The sequence below is a fragment of the Cucurbitaria berberidis genome (assembly GCF_010015615.1).
Source record: "Cucurbitaria berberidis CBS 394.84 unplaced genomic scaffold K460scaffold_5, whole genome shotgun sequence".
In the NCBI taxonomy this organism is placed as follows: Eukaryota; Fungi; Ascomycota; class Dothideomycetes; order Pleosporales; family Cucurbitariaceae; genus Cucurbitaria; species Cucurbitaria berberidis.
Genome location: NW_024468939.1, coordinates 2865501 through 2884253, shown reverse-complemented (window position 1 = coordinate 2884253; position 18753 = coordinate 2865501). Strand labels below are relative to the sequence as shown.

Below are 18753 nucleotides of genomic sequence, written 5' to 3'. Positions count from 1 at the left end.
TTGAGGTTCTGAGATAGAGAAAATTGGGTGAGAATGAATGTTGATGATGATTTAACTTCTGGCGGTGGTGCAGTATATGCATTATATACACCGTATTATCACCCGCACCGGTTACGAAAATACATCCGCTCCGATAAATGCTATCCGTAGACGTAAAAAGTCCTTGTATTCTCGGAAACCCCTCAAACATGCTTATCTGTTATCTGTGAACAAGGACGAATGATGACCGTAGAAAACATGGCTGCCTTATATGTAGTGGAAGAGAAATGTCGGAACGGATGTGGGCATGTTCCCGTGCCGATGTAGCCAACCTCCGGGTCCACCTCCAACGACAGAGCGGAAAGCATGATTGATGGTTGAATGTCCCTAATAAAGATAGTAGTCTTTTCAAACAACCTCATCAAGGTAGCTTGACAGGTGCTTCAGCCTTTTGTTTCCGTAGCCTCACATACCGCCATCCTAGCCATACACCAAACACAACGATAGTGAGCGGTATCGTTGAGGCGAGCAGAACCCACCACTTTGCCGAGACATGTAGCCCATCGTCTCCATAATCGAAGAAGGTTGTGCTCAGAATAGCTGAGATGAACGTGCCTGGTAAGAACAACATTGTCACAGCCGCGATCGTGATCATCGATGCGGAATCGCGTTGTGTACGTCGGGCGACTTCAGCGGTGGATGTTGCGATTTGGGTACTGGTGCGCGCCTCTCGTTGATTTGCGAGGTGAAATAGCTGTAGGGTAAGTTAGGGTCGCTTTCTTAGTAGCTCCTTTCAAGGACAATACGTACAAGGTTGATGCGGAGGTTGGTCCTTTCATGATACACTTTTGTCCATCGAATACAGGTGTCACATTGCGATATGAGTATGTCGAAGGACTCACACATGTCAACAGCCTTGTCAATGCTCCAACCAGGTGACTGTGATCCCAAGGCTTTTTTGTACATCGCATACGACTCACGCAGAAAGCCCAGCTGTGCTTGAAAATCTACGCTGTCTTGGCCTAGTGTAAGCCAGTGTCGCGCAAGACGATGCAGTTGAATCGTTGCCAGCTTGAAATCAGTACCTTCATCCTCATATTGCTTCTCCTGAAATGTTTGGTTAGCTATTGGGGTATGATGGAGGCGTGTGAGAGGCAGTGTACATATTTCTGAAGCATATCGCGGCGATGCCCGATCTCGTATTGCCATTGCTTCAAGCTGTCATCGGCGACCAGAGCGTCGGGAAAGAAGTCCCGATGCGCAATCATAGGGTTGTTCTTGACTACAGCTTTCAATCGCGTCAACGCACATGTAGGGTAGTTGATGAAGAAGTATACACTTTGGCGTGGCGTGCGTATAAAGTGAACGAAGCTGACACCAGTGTCCCAGCCACAGCGATACTGATAGCAGATTTCTTGATAGTATTAGATGATCTTTCGCCAGATGGAAATGAAACCGTACCGAAGGAGGTTAGACAACCGTTTGCGTTAAAGCGTAGGAATCTTTGGTTTCCCATCTTGGCCCAGTAGCCCTGCCCAGAATAGATGTTGGTAAGGAGAATTTTCGAAAACCCGGCTTTTTGGAGTATGCGGATAGTTTGAGGCCGTATATCAAAGTTTCCTGGCAGCCAACTGGCTTCCGTGTTCAATGTGTTAATGAAGCTTGATATGCCTGATTAGTTGAGGTCCGTAGATGGTGCCATTGTCTGACGGAGCAAGCGATCTACTATGGTGCGGTACATTTCCATTTGTCAACCTGAAAGACGAAACATTTCCGCACATACCACATCCGAAGCGAGTGTTCTTGTGTATTTCCGTCTATGGGCTAATCTTCGTCAGACTGTATCCAAGATTGGCAATGTCTCCTCATACCTGCATGATACGTTCCAGTTCCTCATCTTTGGCATTTTGTTTCCAATCTCGAGCGTCGTTAGCTTGGTAGCAATATCTTCCTAAAAGTTGCCACCTACTCAGGTTCATTCCCTCTCCGTAAAGCACGTCGATATCTACGTCGAGACCCTTCGTCTTTTCGCTTTGCGCAAGACCCCAAGCAATAACTGCATTGTCTTCAAGATCGGGACGACTTTCAATGTCTAGGTTGGAGATATCGTTCGTAGCATCATGCTTCAGGCTAGTGGTATCGGGCCAGTACTGCCAATCGATCTTGGGGCGAAGGCGGCGGTCGATGCGGTCATTGCGTCTCTGCACATTTGTAGGTTTATCAATGTGAAGTTTTGGCTCCATTGTAGACCTGGCCCTGGTATGTACATGTGTCGCCATTGTCTGCTGATAGATCAAAGACAAGGTGAACAGTGCGGCTGGGTGGACTTTCTACGTTAGGTTTAGTTAGCCGCCTAAAATTAGACGTCGTCCAGGGGCTCGCCACCAACGTCAGCAACAACACTGCCCTCTGGAACAGAAGATCTTTGGCATTGCTCCAAATAGTTAACTGAATACCATGTAAACTATCGATAGCCGCCTGGCAATGTAATATTGTGTTTGGCGAAGCTTCGAACTTTACGAACCACAACCCTACCACGAGCCTAAAAATCACCCCGCACCTACGAATGCCTACTACGCTTTATTTGATGCGCTTCGTCCTTCCATTCGATATTGTAACAACCTCCTTCCCAATCGGCCCTTTTCGGACCTGCCCCCCATTTCGGTTCCGCGTTTGGGTTGGAAGACGATCGATAGGAAAGGAGCGAGAATCCCCCAGAAGTTGTCCGGGAAGAGGACCTTAGCTAAGAATCATTCAGGTGGAAAAGATCTGTCATCGATTCCTAAGAGGTCGCGAGCGTCGTGACCAGCTCTGTCAGCGTTGTTGTGAGATGGCTGTAGCTGAGCGTTGCGTGCCTCCACCGCATCGGAAGATATTCTGGATGGAAGGAAGTACTACCTCCCGGTAGCCCCATCCTGTAACTGCGCAATCATTGTCGGATACTCTGTGGCATATGGTCCATGGGTCACGACACTCGTCGGATGCACTGCATAATCCCAATTTAGTATCGGACGTCCAGAAGTTTGTGCGACATCGTTGCTGGGTAAGGCAACGGTAGAGCGTGCTGTATGTTCTCCGATACCCGGAACTGGACTTGGTGCCGGATCCGGTAAGCCATGGTTAGATAGTTCTATATCCGAAGACGCTTCAAGCTCGGTCTCGGTTGCGTTGATAGAGCCAAGTAATTCCTCTGTGCTCAAAGTTGATAAGGGAGTTGTGGCCTCTAGAGTCGTAGATGCTGAAATGGATGTCGCAGATTGTCTATACGTGTCCGCAACCATGGAGGAATAAGGTGACCCGATCCTGGTCGAAGCTGTATTCTGGGACGCGTCAAGATCGTTCATATTCTCCGTTTCGGGCTTGGAGAGCTCCGCAAGCCTTGGTTCCAGGTGTTCTTTCTTTGCGCTAGCGGCAGAAACGCGGCGTTTATCAAGGTTCTGATGGAATCTGTCGACACTTTCTTTCGACAGATGTTTCATCGCTGCCGACAACCTAGAATTATACAGATCCCCATGAAGACCTCTGACGAGCTGGCCTGGCTGAGATACGCCCATGAGGCTTCCGATTGGCGCTATATCATTCACGCGTTGTATATCGTTCATGGCGAAAGTGGCGCGAGCTTGAGCTATTGCCGCTGCTCCGGTATCATCGGTAAGGACGCGTGCAGAATGGGGCTCTTCAGCCTTGCGAGACCTGGAACTAAATTGATTATGGATGCATGTCCAGGCTTTGTGCAATTCTGCCTCGATCGCTGGACGTCGGGAAGAGAACCAAGGGGTCCGTGATAGGACCAACATGAGCACGATACCAACGAGAAGCGATCCCCATAACCACCAACTTGGGCCGTCGGGTTCTTGCTCTTTTGCCATGGGTTGGACCTTGAGGGATGCAAAGAGCGATTGTTGGAACTGAGGAATGCTGCTATGGAAGCCCTTGAGGGTTGCTGAGGATGCGATACCAGCAATGATGTAAACAGCTGCTTCACATGCGGTTGTAGTCTCGTTACGGTAATGATGAGAGGAATGCGAAGCATAAATCCTAGTGATAGACGGTAGTGCAGCGATAGAAGCGAGATATTGATGGGCTGTGGCGTTAACGATGTCTGATGTTAGTGAGAGAAAGCAAACATTTAGGGTCGTAGAAGGTAGGTCATGTGCCATTGCTACTATCAATTAGATGAAGTCACGCCAGCCTTCACCTTCTCTAACCACCAGTACGCCTGCTCGATTTCCTCCAAGTAGTCCTTCTCGACCTCCCTCCTGAGTACCGCGTTTTGAAATCACGCTTGGACGGTTTCTCCTTCTTCACAATAATAATTGTCTCCTTCGGTATCCTAATCTCATCAATATCGGTCTCTTTTGTTCTTGCAATCACTCCCGTGTACAATTCGTCGAGCAGGTGTTTCTCGCTCTTGCTACCCATGACACCTTCCTTGGCTTCCACAATGACAAAGGGTATTGGCCGTCCCTCCCCTCCAGCGGAAACACCTTGTACGTCAGCATGCTGCTGGATGCGGCCTTCCATGTCCTTAGAAGTACGAAATCAGCGTTTGTCTCACATGCAGTCCGACATGGACTTCTTACTTGAGCATGGCACTTGGCTAGCCAGTTCAGTTTCGTCAAGTCGTCCTTGCGCGTTACAAAAACCCATCGCGTTCGACCGTCTAAATCTTTGACTGGTGTGCATAGTTCGTTCACTTCGATACGCTTTATTCACTTCGATACGCTTTATGCCCTTGATGCCAGATTTCAGAGCGCGAACTGGAAGGGATTTGCTCTCCCATCGTGCGAGCTCTCCAAGACAAGTTCGTGAACATCTTCCGAAGAACAACCCCTGTCGATACGAATTATCAGATGACCATTATCTGGCACGTAATCATGTGTATGCTAAAGCTTCCTGTCAGCTGGCCGTAAGCTGATCTGATCTCCTGTTTCTGTGGAGCCAATCATTGGGATTAGTCGCGTATACTGGCATAAATCATCGCCAGTTGCTCGATCCATGGTCGCACCGACATAGACGACAAAATCCAAAGACTTGAGTAGTTCCTGTGTTTTCAAATTCTCGTAAAGGGTGGTGATTGTATGTGGTGGGCATTTAAGGCCATCCACTTGGTTCATCTTGACAACCTTGAAAATACCTGCGGGCAGACCTACGACGTCAATAGGAGGCATCATGCACACGAAATCTATAAAGACTGGTGTGAGGATCAAGGCGTGCAAGCCGCCTAACCATTGAGGCGGGCACGCATTGAGGGCACTCTTGCCCATCTAACTTTCATAATCTATACATCGAGGCCAGTGCCGTTGCCTTAGGGTGGAGTAGTTTCTAACGACGCTCCACATTCCATTGGTGTGATGGATTGGCTGCTCAATTGTACACTTTGAAATAGTTCACGCTTTCATCAAATATTAGAGGAAAACGTTAAATGAACTCCTCTTGAGTGCCATGAATTACTAAATCGACTACCTCTAATCGATTTCATCTATGCATCGATATTTGTTCCCCCTCGACAGCACACTAAGCTTTCGACTCAACCTGAACCGTACCGACCTTTTTCTCCTCACGTGCCATCTCCTCGGCAATAACATCGGCAGGGATGCGGTCTGGTGTTGAGTTGACAAGCATCAGCATTGGGACTATAGCTAGACCCATTAAGCCGAAGGTCACACAAAAGCCGATAAGAGGGCTGGTCTCAATCTGAGTGTTCATGCCGAATGAGATGGCTTGACCAATAGCCTCAATACAGCGAAAGGCAGCTCCGTTGCGGACATTTGCTAGAAATTGTCAGTTAGAGTCTTTCGCAGTGGGATTTACGTGTAAAAGAGAATATACCTTGAGCATCGGTCGCAAAGGACGATAGTAACCAGTACATGTACGACTGGGACAGAGGTCCAGTTGTCTGGACGAAGAAGTACGGTAAGAAGGAGCGCGCATAGAGCGGTTCATCCCAGTCAATCTTGCCAGGGTTGTTGCTGTTGAATCTCACCTGCATCACGATTGACCAGATGTATACGGCAAGATTGGTGATGACGATGACGAAGAGGCCAATTTGGGCGCGGCGGCGCTGACTGAGGCTCTTTATGTCGAGGATGAAGCCAAGACCGAAGCAGCCGACAATGCAGAAGAAGGGTGAGACAAGCGATGAGAGTGCGCGAGCCCGAACGGTGAAATAAATTCCTAGGTAAGTCGACCAAGTTCCACTTCAATTTCAGTTAGCTCTACCGTGGCTCTTCAACACGTATGGTTTGACTGACCTGTAGAAGAACGACCAGAGCGCCCACATGGCGGATAGCACAATGAGCTTCGATGTCATCGTGACCTTGATGAGCTTAAATTCCGTTTTGGTTGATAGCTTCTCCGAAACGAGAATGCGCGTTCCATCAGACCGAACGACTCGCTCGAGAGGTGAGATGAGGAAAGCGAACGGCACTGCCAGGCACTCAATGATCAAGAAGGCGATGTATGTATCAGGCGTTACACCGCCTTCCAGACCCTTTGTATAGTTCTTAGACAGGCTGAGTATCATCAGTATCTCCTGTATTGCTTTGCTCATTGCTGCGTTTGAGGTTGACTTACTTGATAGCACCTCCCACCAGCTGTCCAAGATTCCGAGCAACAATCCACAGCGCTAGGTACTTTCCACGAGAGCCTGATGGAGCAAGGGACATGATTGTGCCCGACTCTGCAACATACCAAGTGCCTGTCCCAATGCCGTCAATGAATCCACCCAGAATTAGGTACCATTGGTTTCCAAATTTGGAGTTGCAGTAGTATGATGAACCGCGGATAGGGAAAGAGCAGGCGCCAATGACCAATGCCCATTTGGTGCCCAGTTTGTTAACGATGGGGCCTCCAAGGGCACAGCAGACAGCAAGCATGGCGTAACTGATTGCGTTCGCGATGTTAGACGTTCGAGGGGTAGCCAAACCACCTCCACCAAGCCCTAGTAGATGTCAGTCGTCTAAGACCTTGATCCACCATCAAGATAGCTAGTATACCAGCAATAGCATCAGCCATAGCAGGACCGCAGAACGCTTGTATACTGATAAGTATCATCTGCGTCAGACTATGCTGCCAGACTCGCCGCCACAACGGCACAGTTCTCGCGTACTCCTCCATGTTCATTCTCTCGTCGGCAATCTCGTAGGTTGCAGGAGCGTTCATCGGATCGTCACCCTTCGTGCGAAGAGCATCGTCATCGCCACCAGCATGGGTGTTGGGAGGAGCAGCATCGAAGTTGGACATGGTGAACAAGCCGCAAGAGGGCAACAAGAGTCAAGCTTCGAGAGCGTAGGATGTGGAATCGAGCTTGGAGCTGGGGTACTACACGACAACAGACCACGCGACTCTTTATACGGTCGCATATCAATGGTCTCCTCCCCAATCGCTCCTACCCTCGCGTACTCAGTCATGCTGCTTATCTGTGGAGCCCGGGGCTAGTTCACCCCAAGCTGGGGTAGACACGCGATTGATAGGGACTGTGGAGTCGAGCCGATACTGATAGTGAGCGCGAACGTTGTGGCGGGTCTTTCTTCGGCGAGATCGCAATATCGGAAGGGTCTGTAACTAGGACAAAGAAGGCAATCAGAACAGTTGGGTATGGTAAGGGTTGGAGCTAATGCAGGTAGGGCAAGTAAGACTTCACTAAGACGTTGTAGTGGTTGGCTACGCTTGGCGATCGGGTTATTGCCGGTTGAGGTGAGTCAGTGGTGGACAGAGCAACTCGTATTCCTTCCATGTCGCCATTCAAGTAAGAAATGAAGACGGAGATTTATTGTTATCAGCGATGACCGAATCTTTGACATATACCGCAAGGCTTTCTTTCTTATCGTCAAAGTAAAGAAACAGTCTACTTCATCCAGCAACCGTTCCGGTGCCGGCAGTTAGGATATCATCCTAACCAAGTTGGGAAATATTAACAGTCCAGGATCAGCAAGCGAAAGGCGAGCAGCATCCGATGTCCGACCGGCGTGCCTGAACCAACGACACCTCCGCACCACAGACGACAATTAGTCATTTGCTTTAACTAGGGGCTTCATCACCGCCGGAATAATGAGTTGATACCGTGCCATTGGGTTGGTGGCGTGTTCACACCCCATTGATACTTAAACCACGCATTCTCGGGATGACACATCGGTATCTCATGTTTGAAATACTCTGATAACAACATCCGGGCTTCGAGTTTTCGGGTAGAGAACACCAAACTTATACATTCGATATGGCGGATTCCAGGGAAAAGGCAACCGTCATCGTTGTTGGCGGTGGGGGCACTATCGGCTCATCAACAGCGCTGCATCTCGTCCGCGCAGGATACACGCCCTCAAACATCACAGTCTTGGATACATATCCCATTCCGTCATCACAGTCAGCTGGTAATGACCTAAACAAGATCATGGGCATCCGCTTGCGGAACAAGGTGGACTTGCAGTTGAGCTTGGAAGCACGGCAGATGTGGAAAGAAGACGAGCTATTCAAAGGTTTTTTCCACAATACTGGAAGAGTAAGCCTGCCGCTTGAGATGAAGATAGAGTAATTGGGCTAATACAGGCGCAGCTCGATTGCGCTCATGGCCAGGAAGGCATCACGGAATTGAAGGAGGAGTACCAGGCCCTCCTTGATGCCAACGCTGGTTTGGAAGAGACGAATGAGTGGCTGGACTCAGAAGACGAGATTCTAGCGAAGATGCCACTCCTCGAGCGTGAGCAAATTAAGGTAAGTGCGCCCGTGAGGAAGCGCTATGCAGATATTTAACCATATTTAGGGATGGAAAGCCGTCTTTAGCAAAGACGGTGGATGGCTTGCAGCAGCAAAAGCAATCAACGCGATAGGCGAGTACTTGCGCGATCAAGGTGTCAAATTCGGATTTGGTGGTGCAGGTTCTTTCAAGCAGCCGCTCCTTGCGGAGGGCATTTGCATTGGCGTCGAGACAGTCGATGGGACGAGGTACTATGCTAATAAAGTCGTCCTGGCGGCTGGTGCGTGGAGTCCTACACTGGTGGATCTCGAGGATCAGTGCGTTTCAAAAGTAGGCTGTCTAAATATTGTGATTATTGCTACCTCTAACCCACTTCTAGGCTTGGGTTTTCGCGCATCTGCAGCTTACCCCCGAAGAGGCTGCAGGGTACAAGGATACCCCCGTGGTGTACAACGGTGATGTAGGCTTCTTCTTCGAGCCCAATGAGTATGTCTCCCATCTTAATGCTCTTCCCATCCCCCACTAACGACAATCTTAGGAATGGAATAATCAAAGTCTGCGATGAATTCCCGGGTTTCACTCGCTTCAAGGAACATCAACCGTACGGGGCCTCAACACCAAAGCGCATCTCGGTACCCAGATCACATGCAAAGCACCCTACCGACACCTACCCGGATTCGTCAGAAGTCAACATCCGGAAGGCAGTTGCCACATTCTTGCCCAGATTCAAGGATAAGGAGCTATTTAACCGAGCATTGTGCTGGTGTACGGATACAGCTGATGCTTCGTTGTTGATTTGCGAACATCCGCAGTGGCGTAACTTTGTGCTAGCTACCGGGGATAGCGGGTAAGTGTAATTCCATGCTGATTGAAGGGCAGGTGCTAACGCTTCCACTCATAGCCACTCATTCAAGTTGCTGCCAAATATCGGCAAGCACGTCGTTGAGCTTATCGAGGGTACCTTGGCGGAAGACCTGGCGCAGGCTTGGAGGTGGCGGCCGGGTGGCGATGCGCTGAAGTCAAGGAGAGCAGCACCTGCTAAGGATCTAGCGGATATGCCTGGATGGCAGCATGATGAGGTACCTAGGGCAAGGCTATAAGTTGTCTGTATAGATTTGTAAAAAAAGACATCGAAGAATAAGTGTGGAGAAGCTATAATATCAGGAACGGTTTGAGTGAGAAAAGAAGAGATGTCGTAAAGACCATGAGGACAAACATGAGATGATTATAGGAACGTCCAGTTGATGTTGAGCTAGCCGTTTGAACGCGTTCTGCACGTGTGAGAAAGGTGCTAGGATGCGGAAGTTAGCCGCGGTCTGTGCTTCCTTAGCGGGCCGCCCAATGATATCATTTCGGTGGACTGTCGCAAGTGAAAGAGTCAACCATTGTCGCGCCTCTTTGCCGCGCGAACTTTATTCGTCTTGCGCTTCTACGTTCCCGGGTCAACTTTGCTTTGACTGCCATCTTGCGGACATGTTGTCTGCCTAGAAGTGCTCAACGTCTTTCTGATCTTCACCCGCCACTGTTGCCTTCGGCGCAACTTTCACCTTCACACTCCCGAGCAACCCCGTTCTGCCGCCCTTTTTGTGTTTTATTTCTACTCGGTTTAGAATTGCGTTTTCGCCCTCGCGTTTGAGCGTACGTACGCTCAGTATGCTTCCCCCGGGAGAAGACGAGGTTACACCAGCTACTGCACCCGAAATCACCGTCGCGAATATCGAAGATACGAGTGGCGTTGAGCCAAACGATGCCACGAAAGACAATGAGACACCAGTTTTGATAGAAGACCCACCATCTGACGCCGACGAAGAAACACGGCTCAAGTACCTCACGACTGGTACTCGAGCGCAAGATGATTTGGAACGAGACATCGGTCGCCAGGCGGACCAGCTGCTCACCGAGCAAGCTGATGCACGAGATAGAAAGCGCATGGAGAAGGCAGAGTTAGAGGCAAAGCGCGCCGAGGCAGCCATACAAAAGCTACGCAATCGGTTGGCGTTGCCCGCTCTCACGACGCAGAAGGCGAAGCTCCGCGGCGAGATTGCAGCATATCAAATGAAGATCGAAGACTTGGATTCGGATATGGACGCGATACAGCAGCGCATCAACGAACGGCATCAGGTGCCTGGAGAGAAGCAGACCACCGAGGACGGCGTCAGCGGACCGTTACCACATGAGAGTCAGCGCGACTACCTTATACGAACGGGCAAAATCACACCCTTCTCAAAGTTGGCGCAAAACCAGCCTGGAGCAGGAACACTGGGAGAAGTTATGCTGGATGCTGAGGTCGAGGATATGGTAGAGGAGGCTGCCAAGGGCCCAGTGTCGCATCGCAATCTCATGAAGCCCGGCTTTCAAGATGTAGAGTCCAGCTCAGAGGCTCCTAGCCCACAGTCGACACCGCGATCAAGCAAGCGGCGGAAGACAACTCGGCTCAGTGATACACTAGGGTCACGCGAGTCAAGCATTGCCCATGGAACTACCGACGCCGAATCCGACGACGCTTTCGAGCCCGGCCTGACCGATCGTCAGCTTGCGATATTAGACGAGTCTGAGGGACAGTCGGATGATGTTACTCAAGATGATTCGTATGCAGAAGAGGCTACTAGTCGCAAACGTAAAGTTGGTGGCAAGAAGGCAAGGAAAGCAAGGACTGCTCCGAGAGAGGAACCGGTAGAGGAGGACCTTGCAGGTGTAGACGATGGCAATGAGCGGGTATATAGGAAACGAATGGAGAACTGGACGAAGAACCGTGCTACCGCGAGGAAGAAGGCAAAAGAGAAGGACGGTGAGGCCATTGCTGAGGACGAGGACGAAGAAGACGAATGCTTCCTACCTCACCCTACTGAGGCTGATACCGAGTTCGATGGCGGTTTTCGGATTCCAGGCGATATCTATCCGGCGTTGTTTGACTACCAAAAGACTGGCGTGCAATGGCTCTGGGAGCTGTACTCGCAGAATGTTGGTGGTATCATTGGCGACGAGATGGGCCTGGGCAAGACGATCCAGGCCATCTCCTTCGTTGCTGGTCTACACTACTCGAAGCTACTCACGAAGCCTGTCATTGTGGTATGTCCGGCTACCGTCATGAAGCAGTGGGTCAACGAGTTCCACCGCTGGTGGCCTGCTCTACGGGTTTCAATCTTGCACACTTCTGGCAGTGGTATGTTAGATACTCGACGAGAAGACCGTCTAGAACGAGAGATGGAACTGCGGAGCTATGGTGACTACGATACGACTTTGACTGGCGCTGGAAAAGCCGCCAAGAAGATTCTCGAGAAGGTCAAGCGAGATGGTCATGTTCTTGTCACCACGTACTCTGGTCTTCAAACTTACTCTGAGTTTTTGATACCGACTGAGTGGGAGTGCGCCATTTTAGATGAAGGTCATAAAATTCGGAATCCTAACACGTCAATCACGATTCATTGCAAGGAGCTGCGGACGCCGAATCGCATCATTCTTTCAGGCACACCAATGCAGAACAATCTAACCGAGTTATGGTCGTTGTTCGACTTCGTCTTTCCGATGCGCCTCGGGACACTCGTCAGCTTCAGGAATCAATTTGAGTTTCCCATCAAACGTGGTGGCTACGCGAATGCATCAAACCTAGAGTTTGAGACGGCAGTACGATGCGCAGAGACTCTCAAGGATGCAGTCAGCCCCTACCTACTTCAGCGTTTCAAAGCCGACGTAGCAACCGACCTACCGCAAAAGAAGGAGCAGGTGCTGTTCTGCAAGTTGACGCGTCAGCAGCGCATGGCATACGAGGGCTTTTTGGCATCAGAGGATATGAAATCAATTTCGAATGGCAAGCGCCAGATGTTATTTGGTGTAGATTATCTGCGTAAAGTGTGCAATCATCCGGATCTAACGGAGCACAAGACACTTTCGAAGAAGCCCGGATACGACTACGGTGCTCCAAACAAATCTGGCAAGATGCAGGTTGTGAAAGAGCTGCTCTCGCTTTGGAAGAAGGGTGGACACAAGACACTGCTCTTCGCTCAACACCGGATCATGCTTGATATTCTACAAAGGTTTCTCAACCAACTACCTGATATCAATTGGCGCCGTATGGATGGGGAGACGCCTATCAAGGACCGCCAGGATCTCGTAGATGAATTTAACAACAACCCCAATTTGGACGTCTTCCTCCTCACGACGAAGGTCGGAGGTTTGGGCGTCAACCTGACGGGCGCTAACCGTGTCATCATTTACGACCCAGACTGGAATCCTTCAACCGACATTCAAGCGCGAGAGCGTTCGTGGCGTCTCGGACAGAAACGAGAGGTTGAGATATACCGTCTGATGTCTGCAGGTACTATTGAAGAGAAGATATACCATCGGCAGATCTTCAAGCAGTTCCTTACGAATAAGGTGTTGAAGGATCCGAAACAGCGTCAAACATTTCAGATGAGCGATTTACACGATTTGTTTACACTAGGTGGCGAGAGTCTGGATGGCGAAACAGAAACTGGAAGTATGTTCCGCGGGAGTGAAGTCACATTTGAGGAGAATGGGGAGACGGCAGCACCGGATGCTACAGCAGCCGGAGACCTCGCCGCCGTAAAGGGCATTTCGAGATCCGAGGCTTTCAAAGCTCCAATCCCTGACGGTGAAGATACCAGTGCCACTACCAATGGACCAGATGGCTCAGCCAACACTGCTGAGAAGGAAGCGCCAACAGACTCTCGCCTAATGTCCACGATTTTCGCCAGAACAGGCGTCCACTCGGTCCTCGAACACGAAGCTATCGTAAACTCCACAGCGGGGGGTCGCAGGCGCAAGGTACAAGCTGATCCCGCCTTCATTCAACGTGAAGCAAAGCGACAAGCTGCCCTTGCCGCTGAGCAGCTAAAGAAGAGCATGGAAGAGGCCCGCCAGGTACCTGCTGGTGTGCCAACGTGGACGGGTCAATATGGCGAGGCAGGACGGCCTGATGCCCCGAGGGGGTCCACAAGGGGTGGCAGAGGCGGAGGCCCGTCATCGACTTCCATCCTATCCAACCTAGCAGCGCGTCAAGGCCGTCCCAATCCTGCATCCGCCACCCCCAACACCACATCTGCATCCTCGTCCCGCGCATCTACTCCTTCAGCTACGACACCGCAGTCCTTCCGCGGCCGCCGTATGCTCGAGATGATCCGCGACTTTATGATGACGCATGGCGGCGTTGTGCCTTCACGCATGCTGGTCGATCATTTCGATCACTATTGTCGTGCGCAGCCGGGCAGGAACGAAGAGTTCAAGGAGATGCTGAAGCTCATTGCGACGTTGGAGAAGAGTGGCAGTGCACAGAGGGGGCGGTGGGTGTTGAAGGATGAGTGGAGGACGCCACGAGCAGCTGGGCGCGGATGAGACGACTAAGCGTTGCGATTTCATCAAGCGAGATGGGTTGTTAAGTGGAGCACATTTTTTTATATTGACGAAGGTAGTAGCATCTAACGGTGCATTATTTTCGCGAGCATGGCGTTCGGGATTTCTGGGAAGATACCACTGCATTCTTGCCAAGCGCTGGCCAGCATTCCGCACTCTGTTCATCAACACAGAAACAAACAGTACTTTCTAAAGATGATTTCAAGTGTTCGATATCGCTTCAATATTTGCTATGCTACATCAACATCGTGACCAGATGCAACACCAACATTACTATATCTAGTGTCCACTACGTTACGTCTCTGGCAGGAGTGCCTTCTAGAGTATTAAAATGCATGCCTGTCCCCGAGATGCACAAGATGCATTTCCAAATTTATAGCGCCGTACACCAGGACTAGATCGACCGAAAATGATTGTAAAGTTTTGCGCAATAACCATGCTGTAACGCTATCGAGCCCGCAGCGCCAGCTCCATCTTTTTAAATGACGTAGAGAGTGTAATATATAGACAGGTGTGAAGCGTAAGGAATGCCGTTATCGTAAGCGATGAGGTGCCATTTTGAGGGCATGCGGTTGGGATTGCGAGGTTTACAATAAGCCGAAAGCGTGGCTAAAGTAGAGGAGCGAGCCGATGGTGGTACCAGTGGTCATGAGGAGGGCTGTGAAAGTCATCCTTTCGAACTGGGACAGGGCGCTGTTGCAATTTGCGCATCTGAAATCTAGGGATAGTTAGTCGAGCTGGTCACAGGACGCGATGTGAAGTATACTCACCACCCAATGCTACGGCCGGCTGCGGTGTGTACATGCCGAAGGTGAAGCCGGTAAAAGAACCGAAATGGCCTGGCTTAGGAACGGCGCTGACACTCAAGTCGGCATCGTAGACTATCAGTGTGTACTTCTCCGTAAGAAATGGTGCCTGGCCGTCTGGTGTGTTCTTCGTGTCCCACAGTACTTTGGTTTGAGACGCCGATATGTTGACGGCGATGGTATAGGTGGCTTGATTTGCAGTGCACGATGCGAGGACATCAATGACTGACGGTGTTACGGACACCGAAGTGTAGTTCCAGGCGAAGGTTATCCAGTCGCCCACTTTGTAGAATGGCTGGCCTGCGACGGCGTCTGGGGTGACCATGGAGAGCCCACCAGCGGGCAAGCGGGCGTCGAAACTTGTCTCCTTGGGCTTTCCGGTAGTCTTGGTACCCTTGCCCGACTCCTTCCCTGAGCCACTCGCTGCCTTTTCAGTTGTGGATTTTTTATCATCATTGTTGTCCTTGTTGTTGTCCGATTTCGTGGGTGCAGGCGTAGCTGACGATCGCTGTGCTTCTGAGCTCTTCGGTGCTTCTGAGGTGGCTTTGTCTGAGTCGTGCGTCAGTACAGTAATTGGCTTTGGTCAATCTGCGAGAATGAACGTACTGTCATTGTTGTTGTTGTTATTGTTGTTATTATTGTTGTTGTCTTGTCGTCCGAAGAGTACGTCCTTGACGTCTGCTAGGGCGTGTATGTTGTCAAAAGCATCCGTCAGGGCCACCGAGACAGATGACATGGCCAGAACGGCGGCGAGCAGCTGTGACGGCCTCATGTTGCAGCCCAAGTGTCTCAAGAAACGGAAAGAATCGAAAGTCGAAGCGGCAGGGCTCTTGTCGAGGTGATGCGGAGAAGCGAGCGGGAGGATGGACTCGTGGGGGCGGTGGTGCAACGACAATTGTTGGTGTTCGGGCGGATGTCAACAAGCCGAAAGGACGCGGCAGGCACACGGGTGGGTTGTACAAGCAAGCTGAATGGCACTCCTTCGTCGAAAAACGAGCGACTGGCGAAGGAATAGGCAGATGGAAGGCGTCAAGAAAGGGCGGTTAGCGATTGAGAGGTCGTGTCAAGCTGGATAGGAGGGCGGATGATGGGTGGAAAAGCGATACACAGGGGCGGACTGCGCTTTTCCAACCTGAGCCTGGGCGTTGGCCGGGAGCACTTGGACGCCACCTGCACGGCTATATTTAAACATGGCTCCACTGTGAAAACGAGGTAGGTCACCATCAAGCGCATTGCGCCAGTGTCTATGTAGTTGCCAAATTCTCGCTTCTTTCTCTCTCCATGGTATGTTGCACTTTAAAAGGAGTGGCTGTCGCGTTGCAAATTCCTTCGCTGGTGTGCCGGTCCCTCCTTCCAATCTTGGCAGAACCCTTTGTCACGCCTCCCCAACACAAACCATTTGTTTCCGAGCCACGCTGCATCCAAAGACATCACATAGCCACCCAGGCAGCCCTCAGCTTCAGCCCTCTTTCGCGATGCGCCGCAACGCCTTTCTAGCGCCCCGGTGCTCTGTGTTTCATCATTGACGTTGTTTAGCTGATCTGTCATCTCATCGTATCTTTTCCACACCATGTATACGCCTCGCCCAATCCGACGTAGTGATGAAGCGGAGTCGGGTAGGGCTGACATAGAACCAAGTGCTCCTGGAGGCATCGCGTACATCTACTATGTCATCAACTAGACAACAGGAGCGGAAACAACCTTGGGAAATATTCCCAGCGTTGCAATTGCCGGACCAGGCGGCAGTCATACTGGTCACAGGCCTCACTGCATCACAACCCAGCCCATGGATATTGCTTGCCAAGGAAGCCTGTATAAGGGGACCTGCTAGTTCATGCGCCGACGAAGCATCAATTACGTGCAGCTGGCCTACATCATGTTGTAGATGGGACGGGGTGCTGATTCGAGTCAGCTTTAACCTCAATTCCGCACTCGTTACGGACAGCAGCCTGTAAACGGTTGGGATCAGTTCTGGTCCTCAGCCGAGTCTGTACAGTTCAAACAATTGGCCGACGGTGTGATAATACCTATACTATACCTGGGTTATACAGACGCTGCAGGTCCAAGCTCTCATATTGATTTAACCGCAACTTCGCTGCCCTGGTAATGCCAGCAGTCGCAATCGCCCAAACATTACGCGTCGTACAAATGCGGGGAAACATATGAACGTGACAGACTACTATCGGCCTTCTCATATATCTGAGTGTGGAGAGACAAAGGCAACGTGGAGGCCCAGCATTGTTGGTACCTTACTACCAATTTCAGGTGCATGGTACTTTGCAGATCCGCGACAGGCTTCTCCTGGCTCATATCCTTGCGGCTTGCAGCTCCGATGTATGATTTCCCTCCTCAAGTTTACAAGTAACGAAACGCCATCTAGGGGTCAGCAGCCGTGGCGCCGCGTTTTATATGTTTGATAGCCAGCGCCTGCTTTAGACGTCCATCGCTTCTTCATGCCACTGTCGTAGCTGTGGTTCGTTGACGACGTCTTCCGTCTTTCAGTTCAAGAGTAGCTAGTGGGTCACGGATCATCAATGGCGGTTCATGGAAGACTGTCGGTGATACTGGCATTTGTACTTACGGGAATATCAACGCTCATCGTAGCATTGAGGTAACCACTACTCCTACTGACGTATGATTCGAGCAGTTACTCACTCTCCAGGTTCTACAGTCGCCACTTTCTCGTGGGCAAACTCAGCGCCTCGGACTGGTGTATGTTGCTCGCGCTCGTACGCATCTCCTCCACCGCGCTGTGAAGAAGCCACGACTTACCAATACTAGATCGCAGCATGGGGCTCCGCCGTTGTCAACTGGTATATGATCCACTTCTTAGACTACAGTGGTGTTCATGTAAGCCGATTCAAGCTCTTTATGCGTCCCAGCTAAGTCTTGGCAGAATAGAGAGACCTTTGCAGAGGTAGTCACCGGGTCACTGTTGATGTTCTGGACCTATCGCGTGAACTACATCCTCGATCTATGCTTGATCAAGACGTCCATACTACTCTGTACGTTGTATGCCGCCTGCATGGTAGTCCTGAAGTACTCCGCTGATGTAGTACCATCCTAGTCTACAGTCACATTGCCGCCTCGAACAAACATTTCCACTACGTCGTCCGCGCTCTGCTTACCATCATTCTACTAGGCGGTGCCTCCATGATCTTCGCCGCTATATTCATGTGTTACCCGATCGCTGACGCATGGTCGTTCAAAGTATTCGAGGCTGGACTCCACGGGATCCATGCAGCGCAATGCTATAACCCAGGACATTTCTGGCTCTTCAATGCGGCATTCAACCTCGTCACAGATGTGATGATATGGACGCTACCGATCCTCTTCTTCTTGAATCTTCAGACATTGCCGCTGAGGCGGCGCTTGGAGCTCATCGCAATCTTCTCAGTCGGTCTACTGGCCATTGTCGCTTCCGCAGTCAGGCTCCGTATTATGGTGCTCTGGCTGTCCGACCTTGTGAATCAAGGCAATAATACCGCCAACCTGTTGATCTGGAGTCAAGTCGAGCAACACACGGGCATAGTTGCGGCTTCGATACCATTTCTACGGCCCATTTTCCGCAGAGCGTTGACAAAAGTGAGGAGCAGAGAGCAGCCCAGCCCGAGCCCGGCTGTGCGTTTGGTTGGGGATGGATCAACGCCCTTGAGCCCTGTGATGCCTAGAACGCCTATCATTCCCTCACCTAGCCCGACGTTTGGGGAGAGCGACACGGAATTTAGGCCACCTAGGAGCTCACTTGCGCCCATTAAGCCAATGCGTAGCGCATCGACATGGGGCTCGACCATATGGGACGGCACTCAGGTTCGCCAAGTGCTTTCCGGTTGATGATGGGACAGTGCACCCCGCATGGGAATGGCACATGGACGAGCAGAGTGTGGCGTTGGAATCTACGAT

General features: G+C 50.8%; 7 protein-coding genes across 7 annotated transcripts; 3 read left to right on the top strand and 4 right to left on the bottom strand.

Moving 5' to 3' along the window:
• Window positions 1-25: 25 nt before the first annotated feature.
• Window positions 26-2254, bottom strand: K460DRAFT_389085 (uncharacterized protein). The gene is made up of 7 exons (XM_040935727.1): window positions 1949-2254; window positions 1851-1897; window positions 1763-1803; window positions 1441-1640; window positions 1143-1393; window positions 790-1086; window positions 26-733 (listed from the first exon to the last, which is right to left on the bottom strand). The coding sequence occupies exons 1-7, from the start codon at window positions 2220-2222 to the stop codon at window positions 401-403; spliced, it is 1443 nt and encodes a 480-aa protein (XP_040784993.1). The 5' UTR covers window positions 2223-2254; the 3' UTR covers window positions 26-400.
• Window positions 2255-2873: 619 nt separating this feature from the next.
• K460DRAFT_409845 (uncharacterized protein) lies at window positions 2874-5150 on the bottom strand (the record flags this gene model as incomplete). Its single annotated transcript, XM_040937298.1, has 4 exons — window positions 2874-4141; window positions 4188-4506; window positions 4563-4654; window positions 4988-5150. 4 exons carry the CDS (start codon window positions 5148-5150, stop codon window positions 2874-2876), a joined length of 1842 nt encoding a protein of 613 aa, XP_040784992.1.
• A 346-nt stretch (window positions 5151-5496) lies between these two features.
• K460DRAFT_380284 (MFS general substrate transporter) lies at window positions 5497-7224 on the bottom strand (the record flags this gene model as incomplete). The annotated part of the gene is made up of 5 exons (XM_040935248.1): window positions 5497-5753; window positions 5812-6179; window positions 6234-6494; window positions 6556-6922; window positions 6978-7224. The coding sequence occupies 5 exons, from the start codon at window positions 7222-7224 to the stop codon at window positions 5497-5499; spliced, it is 1500 nt and encodes a 499-aa protein (XP_040784991.1).
• Window positions 7225-7793: 569 nt separating this feature from the next.
• K460DRAFT_370394 (fructosyl amino acid oxidase) lies at window positions 7794-10066 on the top strand. The gene is made up of 6 exons (XM_040934151.1): window positions 7794-8479; window positions 8533-8691; window positions 8741-9004; window positions 9054-9160; window positions 9213-9521; window positions 9576-10066. Exons 1-6 carry the CDS (start codon window positions 8198-8200, stop codon window positions 9772-9774), a joined length of 1320 nt encoding a protein of 439 aa, XP_040784990.1. The 5' UTR covers window positions 7794-8197; the 3' UTR covers window positions 9775-10066.
• Window positions 10067-10327: 261 nt separating this feature from the next.
• Window positions 10328-14026, top strand: K460DRAFT_346267 (DNA repair and recombination protein RAD26; the record flags this gene model as incomplete). Its single annotated transcript, XM_040931300.1, has 1 exon — window positions 10328-14026. One exon carries the CDS (start codon window positions 10328-10330, stop codon window positions 14024-14026), a length of 3699 nt encoding a protein of 1232 aa, XP_040784989.1.
• A 605-nt stretch (window positions 14027-14631) lies between these two features.
• Window positions 14632-15622, bottom strand: K460DRAFT_292652 (uncharacterized protein; the record flags this gene model as incomplete). The annotated part of the gene is made up of 3 exons (XM_040929363.1): window positions 14632-14762; window positions 14815-15399; window positions 15457-15622. The coding sequence occupies 3 exons, from the start codon at window positions 15620-15622 to the stop codon at window positions 14632-14634; spliced, it is 882 nt and encodes a 293-aa protein (XP_040784988.1).
• A 1762-nt stretch (window positions 15623-17384) lies between these two features.
• On the top strand, window positions 17385-18684 carry K460DRAFT_293152 (uncharacterized protein; the record flags this gene model as incomplete). The annotated part of the gene is made up of 5 exons (XM_040929395.1): window positions 17385-17461; window positions 17513-17579; window positions 17632-17692; window positions 17733-17855; window positions 17918-18684. 5 exons carry the CDS (start codon window positions 17385-17387, stop codon window positions 18682-18684), a joined length of 1095 nt encoding a protein of 364 aa, XP_040784987.1.
• Window positions 18685-18753: the final 69 nt, after the last annotated feature.

Excerpts from the sequence above, each read along its gene's own strand:
- K460DRAFT_389085 (XM_040935727.1), bottom strand. The coding sequence starts at position 2,222 with ATGGAGCCAAAACTTCACATTGATAAACCTACAAATGTGCAGAGACGC. Across the intron at positions 1,641-1,762 it reads GAACACTCGCTTCGGATGTG|CTTCATTAACACATTGAACA; the intron begins GTATGTGCGGAA and ends AGGCATATCAAG. Across the intron at positions 734-789 it reads CCAACCTCCGCATCAACCTT|CTATTTCACCTCGCAAATCA; the intron begins GTACGTATTGTC and ends CTTACCCTACAG.
- K460DRAFT_370394 (XM_040934151.1), top strand. The coding sequence starts at position 8,198 with ATGGCGGATTCCAGGGAAAAGGCAACCGTCATCGTTGTTGGCGGTGGG. Across the intron at positions 8,480-8,532 it reads TTTTCCACAATACTGGAAGA|CTCGATTGCGCTCATGGCCA; the intron begins GTAAGCCTGCCG and ends ATACAGGCGCAG. Across the intron at positions 9,522-9,575 it reads CTAGCTACCGGGGATAGCGG|CCACTCATTCAAGTTGCTGC; the intron begins GTAAGTGTAATT and ends TTCCACTCATAG.